Source organism: Seriola dumerili, unplaced genomic scaffold (genome assembly GCF_002260705.1).
Source record: "Seriola dumerili isolate Sdu_G_001 unplaced genomic scaffold, Sdu_1.0 BDQW01000449.1, whole genome shotgun sequence".
NCBI lineage: Eukaryota > Metazoa > Chordata > Actinopteri > Carangiformes > Carangidae > Seriola > Seriola dumerili.
In genome coordinates this window covers 1,445,957-1,454,643 of record NW_019174704.1, presented here as the reverse complement: position 1 = coordinate 1,454,643, position 8,687 = coordinate 1,445,957, and the positions used below count along the sequence as shown (strand labels likewise).

Below are 8,687 nucleotides of genomic sequence, written 5' to 3'. Positions count from 1 at the left end.
TCCTGCAACCGTGTCCTGCCGAGTCAAATATCCTTTATCGCCTTACTTTCCAAATCAACAATGTACAGAGGAATTTGACTTGGTGGAAACATTCCCAGTGATACATAAAAGTTATGGTGTCAGCAAAATCATCCACTTCTTTCTAAGACTGCTCTTGTATCCACTGTCTTCTGGCACTGTGTTCTGCAGTATAGTAAAGTTATATCATGAACGCTCTGGGGTTTTTTTCTGCAGCGTAAGTGGAGTCATGCTGCTACCTGCCTCCAGCAAGCCGCCCTGTGCAAGGTAAAACAAGCATACCAACTGAACTCATTCCCACAATCAAAATCAAAGAAACATGAAATCAAAAGGCCACTTGATGCAATTTGGGATGAATTGAGTTCATTGTCCATTAAACTATAAAAAAAAAAAAAAAAAAAAAAAAAAAAAAAAGAACAGAGGTCTTGGCTCCCAAAGCTGCTAAACCGGGCTAACCAGTGGTATTACTACTGTCTGTGTCTCTCTCTCTCTGTGTGTGTCTGTCTGTCTACTCTTGTATTCACTTCTTGCAACCGTGTCCTGCAGAGTCAAATATCCCCCCCCCCCCCCCTCTCTCTCTCTCTCTCTCTCTCTCTCTCTCTCTCTCTCTCTCTCTCTCTCAGCATATCCAGACGCTGATTACACAACAGTATTATTGCATAGGCAAGCCTCAGGCTGTTCACACTAAAAGGCCACTCTAAAATGTGTGTGTATGGGAGTGTGGTGAAAAACAGCACATTTTAAAGTGGTCTTTTATTGTGACCAGCTTGAGTCACACCTGTGCAATATTCCTGCTGTGTAATCTGCATCTTGATATGGCGCACCTGTGAGGTGGATGGATGATCTTGGAGAAGGAGAAGAAAAATGGGAGCAAATACAAAAGTGCTGCGTTTATATTTTTGGTCAGTGTAGTATATTTTTTGACGATATGGACGTTATCACGATATTAACATGTGTGATTCCAGTGAATAATAATTTCCAGCGGGAAATATGCTGTCTTCACTTTGAACCTATTTTTACAGAGGAGTTCAGAAATAGAGCGCTTTGTCACATGGTGTAACGAAACCAAAATTAAAAAAAATAAATAAATTTTACACACCCTTGGCAAAATTTATTACATATGCATTAACAACCTAAATGATCAAAGAATGGAAAATGAAAACAAAAATGTCCTTAAAGATACACAGGTGTTAGTGTACAGTTTGCACAATTTGAAATGTAAAAACAAATCTTACTGTTACTTAATTTTGGTTTACAATATGACAGAAGTGGTGGTAATGCTACAACTGTCAACAATTGTGAACACAATCAGCTTAAGTCCACCACTAGATGTTGCTGCTTCATCAGCATAATGCAGTGCTGTTTTGAAACCACTTTGCCTTTTCAGACAACACAATTACTGAACTTTGATTTTATGTCATCTCATTCATGCATTGCAAGATCTAATAGAAATATACATCATTTTTTGATGACTTCACATATTTTTTGAGTTTTGTAGTACTCCAATTATAAATAGTAAAGTGAGTATTAAACTGAAACATAAAACTATGATATACATCCACACTTTAGAGAAGAAGGATTGAAAGAAAGAATGAGGAAGACAGCCTTAGCTTTCCATTATACAATCAGTCATCCATGCTCTACTAATAGAGTTAATCTACACTACACAGTAGCACCTCCCTTTCATTTTCTGCCATGTCTCTCTGTCCTCTCTTTCTCATCTTCCCGTGTCTAATTTTGTCTCTTTTCTCTACCTTTACCATATAAAAGTGGATGAGTTAAAAAGTACAGTTCTTTGGCTCGTCTTTTCTCCCCTGCTATTATTTCTTTATTTCTTACTTATTAGTATCGACTGGAATCTAAGTCAGTAATCACTTTCTGAAGGAATTTTCACAATTTCATCAAAACCCAAGGTATGATAAAATAATATTATTTGCACTATCTGTATACTTGAAGCAGCACTGATTGCAAGTCATTTTTGTTTTGCAATTAATGTGTTTTGATCACAATATTGGTTAGAATGAACTTTTGTAATATTAAAATCAAATATTTGCTCTTTCTTACATTGATATACAGTACATTAGTATACTGCAGAGTAGTAGTGTCACTGTAGCCTTTCATGTAGTGGTCTGTAGTAGTAATATAAATCATTAAATACTAAAATAACTATAACAAGTATTCCCACCACTAGTAAAACTACTTAAGCTACAACTACAATTATAACTTCTATTACTTCTACTCCAGAACCGAACCATGGAAACTCAGCCGAGATCAGAGCGAATGAAAACAGTTGTATCTGCTCTCTGCAAAATCCCACTCCTCTTTCTCCTTTTGTACTTCTTCGTGTGCTCCCTTGACGTTTTAAGCTCTGCCTTTCAACTATCTGGAGGTAACAACTGTCATCTAATTGTCAGTTTTAGTTACTCTTAGAATATACTGTATGCTCAGCTTGATTTTGAATTTTAAAGCAGTCCTACTGTCTGTCCCTCCTTTTCTTCGTCTCTCCCTTCTAGGCAGGGTAGCAGGGGATATCTTCCAGGAAAATGCAATCCTGTCTAACCCAGTGGCAGGGCTGGTGGTGGGGATACTGGTGACAGTGTTAGTCCAGAGCTCCTCCACCTCCACATCCATCATAGTCAGCCTTGTCTCTTCGGGTTGTGAGTTAAAGTTTTAACAATCCAACAACAATGTTTATTAGAGTTCTTATGGAGAAAGGTCTAATGCGAGCACTTTGACAAGACCTGGCCAATTGAATACCACATATCAAAGATCAACACATTTTGTCCAATTATGTCTTTCTGTGTAGTGCTGGATGTTCAATCAGCGATTCCCATCATCATGGGCTCTAACATCGGAACATCAGTCACAAATACTATAGTTGCCCTAATGCAGGCTGGAGAGAGAGAGGAGTTTGAAAGGTACGGCTGTGTGTGTGAGATGTTCATATAATAATTGTAGGTATGTGTATTTGAAAGTAACATCTGTAATTGTTTTGACTCCAGGGCATTTGCTGGGGCTACAGTCCATGACTGTTTTAACTGGTTGTCAGTTTTGGTGCTTCTCCCTCTGGAAGCTGTGAGTGGATTACTGAGGCAACTGTCACAGGCTGTGGTCTACACACTTCAGCTCAGTACTGGAGAAGAAGCTCCTGAACTTCTTAAAGTCCTCACTGAGCCACTTACTAAAATGGTTATTCAGGTACTTTGCCTGTTTATTTACATATGCAGAAAAAAATATTTTTTTTTAGTATTCAAGACAGATACAGAAGCAAAGCCAGTAAGGGGCAGATACCTGGGAAGCACAACTTGCGAGTTTAACAGTCAACACAAAGTAATCAGTAGGAGCTCTTCAGAATGGGTGCTAGAGGTTTTTGCTAAAAATAGTACCAAACAGTTAATAAAAAGCATTAGCTTACAAGCTCCATGTAAATTGATGGTAGAGAAAATGCCACCTATTAAACTGATTTTGCATAATTGTATTGTTGTTATCTGTTGAATTAAAGACAGCCACAGGAATAAACAGGGCAAACAAGCTTAGAGACATAAGATTAAAAACAATGAAAGAAGAAGAAGCAGAAAGAAAGCAGCAGCTTTCGAGTAATTAATTTCCAGTTGGAAAGTAGTAACATGGCCCTTCATACACACTTTTCAGAGCTAGACATTGTGACAATGTGACATTGTGTACATCTGAGTTAGGGACACAAAGGTTTGTTATTCCCATCCTTAAGGTTAATGTGTAATTTCTTTGTAGACAATTGATGGCAGCAATAAAGTGTAATTCTAACACAGTATGACAATAATGTAATAAAATGGCTCTGGTTTTGCAGCTGGATCGGTCAGTCATTACAGCCATTGCTACGGGAGACCAGAGTGTGAGGAACAAGAGTCTGGTGAAGCAGTGGTGTCAAAGCACAACTGTGGAGGTACTGATACCAAAAATGTCCCATATTAATGTGAAATTACTACATGCTGCTTCTCATGTCCTAGTCCCTGCGGTGACATATTTGTCTCACTTAAGTTGGCGAAAGTTCACACTACCAGGTTGGTTAGGCACATTAAGCTACCTACATGTATGTTTCACCATCTATAAAGTAGTGTTGTTCATATATTGAATGTGCAAAACTAGGAGTGTACTGAATATGTTACATTATATTGCATTCTCCTCCATCCCTTTGCCTCAGTGTGCCCTCTACCTGTTTATCATTGCTGACAGGACAATGAAACATCCTGGGGAACTCACAACCTTTCAGAACATACACAGAAATGTACGCAATTTTGTCATTTTCTAGCATTTCTCTAATTTTAGGTTTTTAAGATGTCTATAGAATAACATCTCTCCTCTCATACATTTCCCTTCTATATGTACATTTCAATGACAAGATTCATCAATCATCAATCAGTTTTGTCAGTTGTTGCCAGAGAGCAGCTGCATTCTCTCTTTCCATCACATTTTGGTAGTTGAATTTTGTTTTTCACTCAAACTCACTTCTTCTGTGCATCAGACCCTCACGATATCAGATCTCTGTGTCTCTGCTCAGGCAGGCATCTCTTTGTGGACTGCTCTCTGTCAGACTTGGCAATAGGTTTGATCCTCCTGGCGTGCTCCCTGTTGGTGCTGTGCAGCTGTTTGATACTGCTGGTTAAACTGCTCAACTCCCTGCTAAAGGGCCAGGTGGCCAGTGCTATTAATAAAGTCATTAACACAGGTAATAGAGCAACATGACATCACTATTCCTGAGTGCATTACAACTAAACCTATAGCTTTTCCAGTTATGCTAACCTAGAATTTGTAATCTAGAATTGTAATCTTAAATTTAACAATGATAATGTACCCCCTCCTCTCCCGTCTTGTCATGCCCTGTAGATTTCCCTTACCCTTTTACCTGGCTGGCCGGTTATCTGGCTGTACTAATGGGAGCAGGCATGACTTTTTTGGTTCAAAGTAGTTCTGTCTTCACCTCTGCCATCACTCCTCTCATAGGTAACACACACACAAAGACAAAATTTAGGGTATAAAGAATATTAAAATATAATAAAAAAATAGGACTGCATTTTTATACCTAGAAAACTGAACTTTATATCGATTTATTAATTGTGGTTTCGTTAACATCTGTAATTGCTCACTACATTTGCTGCATCATTATTTGCTACATATTGTACATGAAATAAGCCATTTGTAACTGGAAATGGTAGCAACATCTCTTTTGCTATCCACTTCAACAGTTAATAAATTACCTCCTAACTGTTTTTACAGTTCAGCATTAACAGGATTGGCCAGATAATGGTTAAGCTTGTTTGTGAAAAAATGCTCCATGAGTAGGAGATTTGTTCAGTTACAGAACAAGTTACTCTATAAAAAAAAAAAAGAAAATGTTTTTCACACCTTTTCCTAAAAGTGTCTTAATTGCATTGTGGCATAAACTGTAAAACTCTGCACTTAACTTGCACTTGATATTATATTTTTGATATTTGCTTCCCTCTTACAATTTTTGACTAATTTGACATTTCAGCAAGCCTATTACTTTTGTTGTATCTGCTTGAAACTCATACAGTTGATCTTTCTTGTTGTGAGCTTGTGTCGCTCTCTTGTTTTTGAATTGTCTCAAGTGTAGATTTTGTGAAATGCAGAACTGGAGCTATGGTACCTGTTGCTAATCATACTACGAACCCTCAGGGATCGGTGTAATCAGTATTGAAAGAGCCTACCCTTTAACCCTGGGGTCCAACCTCGGAACCACTACCACAGCTACACTTGCAGCCCTGGCTAGTCCAGGAGATAAGCTAGCAGCAGCCACACAGGTACACAGACACACACAGACACACACAGACACACACAGACACACACAGACACACACAGACACACGCACACAATTTTTCTTCATGTATCTCTGTATGGTGCTCAAACTGTCACAGTATCTCTTTCGGTCTCTCTCTACTTTCTATGTCTTTGCTCATGTCTCTCTCTCTCTGTCTTTCTCTCCGTCTATGTATCACTGTAAGTTGAACTTAACACACATATAAGTTTCAATAGCATTGTTAGTATAAACACTTTTCTGGTGAAATTAAGCACAAACTTAATACAAACAAGCAAACATGCAGTACCTGACCTTGGCAACCATAGCAACCACACAGTATCACCATGGCAACTATCCCAAACAAACTCATGATAATGTAACAACACCCTACTACTACGTAGAACCGCACAGAAACCACCTAGTGGCTAATGTAAAACTATTAACTGTGTCAGTCACCTTGTTAACCACACACATTTAGAAGGCTATTTTGCTAGCAGTCAAAACATCACAACCACTTAGCAAAATGTTCTGACACTATCACAGATGACTTAGAGAAAACATCTCGCAATATCATAGAAAGCACCTCTCTTTTAGCAACCACCTAGCAATGCTCTACCAACCATTTACCTACACCCTTTTTAAGATGCCATCCAAGTTAGTTTTCTCTTTGTGTGACTCTTTTGACAGCATCTTTTATCATCACCTCTGTGTTTGTTTCAGGTTGCCTTATGTCACTTTTTCTTTAACCTCCTTGGTATCCTGCTGTGGTATCCCATACCAGCCACCCGCTTACCCATACGTATGGCCTGTGCCCTTGGCAACTGCACTGCCAGGTATGAGAAACAAAATTTTGTTTTTAGTCACGACAAACAAAATTACAGTAGTAAGACCTTCAAGGAAAATCTAATTATGCCATTTACTGCCTTGTGGTTGTATGCCTCCGCCAACCAGTCAAGTTGCAGGAAATATGGGTACAACCTCCCCTTCCTGAGTTACAGCACTGAATAATGGCAAGACATGTTTCTGCAGAACATTATGTCACAGTGAAATTGAACTTTGATCGTATTTAAAATGTCATCACTTCATAATTTTAGTCTGTTAGACATTTGTATTAAATTGTGTCAAACTTAGCATATGTTTTGTGAGGTCACAGTGACCTTTGACCACCAAATTCTCATCAGTTCAGTGAGTCCAAGTGAATGTTTGAGCCAAATCTGAAGAAATTCCCTCAAGGCGTTATTGAGATATCGTGTTCACGAGCGCAAACAGACGTACAAAACAGATAACCCAAAAACATAATGATTCCAGCTCTGGCTGTCACTGGAGCGAAGGCATAACCAAACTGCATAATGGAGAGGGGATAAACTAACATAATTCACACATGCACAGATACCGCTGGTTTGCCGTTTTGTACCTTCTCCTCTGCTTCCTGCTACTCCCATCCCTCGTGTTTGCCCTGTCCATGGCTGGCTGGAAAGTGATGACTGGGATTGGCGTGCCAGTTGTTATGGTGATTATATCTGTTGCTACTGTAAACATGCTCCAGGCAAGGAGACCTCACTGTTTGCCACTCAGACTGAGGAACTGGGACTTCCTCCCTGTTTGGATGACTTCGTTGCAGCCCCTGGACAACCTCATCACCAGGGTGACCCTGTGGTGCAGGCAAGGGAGAGGTAAATATCTCAGCTACTATTACGATACAAACTCAAGCACTTTACTGTATGTTGTTGGCATTATGACACTAATCTACCTGAAATTCTTACCCTTTGCTGTGTGTTTCACTTCTAGGTTGGGGTTGTAAGGGAAATGATGTCCCAGTGGAGGTCATTTCTGTCAACCCTGAGAGAAAAACAAGGGAGAAATGGAAGCAGAATGCGAAAGCACAAGAGACTGATGAGAACTGGCAGAAACAAAGAGGACTCAGCAAACCTGGATGTTGTGATCTGCAATATAACAACAGAGACAAAACAACAAGCACCATGTCTTCAGAGAACAACATCTGCGACATGGGTGCTTTGGGCTCCATCAAGGAAAACACAGATTCAAACAATCGGGGCACTCAACTGATTAGCACTCACTTGTAGTGCTATTATCTTGTGTCTAAGGGGTGCCAGATGTTTCATGAATTTAAAGACCGGTTCATCAGTGAGAAAATGTTTTACAAAAACAAACAGAAAATGTAATTTCCAGGGCATCTGTAACTGGTTGCACCAACTCATTGCACTACAAGAGGAACTAGTGTAACTTTTGGGAAGGTGGTCTGCTTTCACATGAGTAAAGCATGAACAGTTAATCAATAGCTTGCCGGTTACTTACCACCATAAAAAGTGATAATTATTAACAGGCTAGCGGGAGGACTTTTTTAGAAGCTTAAGTCAAGTGTGAACAGGCAAATATAAATATAAAACATATATATAAGAAAAGACTTAAGCTTTGTTCATATATAGAATTAGAACATTAAGCAGTGCAGTACCTTCTCTTGTGTATGTAACTGGCAAATGTTTGAAGTCTAACATTGTTTTAATGTTGCTTTTTCCCCCTCATTGAAAAATAAAAAATCTATGTAGGAAAAAAGTGTGGAAAAGTAATTAATGATGTTAATGATCAACTGCTTAAAGTGAAGGAATACATGAATATTTCTGTTTTGTTTCTTATGTAAATAACCGTTTTAAGTGATTCATATGAACAAACGCAACTCTACACAGTTATGTTAAGGTGTATTAAAAGCAGAGATGAGTCTGTTAGAGTGTCAAACTGAGCACTGTGGCTGTGACAGAGAGAGAGAGAAAAAAAAAACTGAGAACTGTGGTGGTTAATTGTCAGTCACGCACATGGTTTCTGGTAAATTCTGAGTTCAGTCAGAGGCTGAGTTGAA

The 8,687-nt window shown here is 38.9% G+C and overlaps 1 protein-coding gene across 2 annotated transcripts; it reads left to right on the top strand.

The window, feature by feature from the left end:
* The first annotated feature begins 1,720 nt into the window (after nucleotides 1–1,720).
* Nucleotides 1,721–8,398, top strand: LOC111234439 (sodium-dependent phosphate transport protein 2A-like). 2 transcript variants are annotated; one of them, XM_022762534.1, is made up of 13 exons: nucleotides 1,721–1,931; nucleotides 2,263–2,407; nucleotides 2,532–2,675; nucleotides 2,825–2,936; nucleotides 3,021–3,216; nucleotides 3,845–3,940; nucleotides 4,231–4,282; nucleotides 4,556–4,723; nucleotides 4,882–4,998; nucleotides 5,692–5,816; nucleotides 6,533–6,645; nucleotides 7,202–7,485; nucleotides 7,601–8,398. In XM_022762534.1, the coding sequence occupies exons 2-13, from the start codon at nucleotides 2,272–2,274 to the stop codon at nucleotides 7,894–7,896; spliced, it is 1,839 nt and encodes a 612-aa protein (XP_022618255.1). In that variant the 5' UTR covers nucleotides 1,721–1,931; nucleotides 2,263–2,271; the 3' UTR covers nucleotides 7,897–8,398. The 2 variants fall into 2 exon arrangements, with proteins under 2 accessions (XP_022618255.1, XP_022618253.1); XM_022762532.1 differs by having other exon boundaries at nucleotides 2,490–2,675.
* Nucleotides 8,399–8,687: the final 289 nt, after the last annotated feature.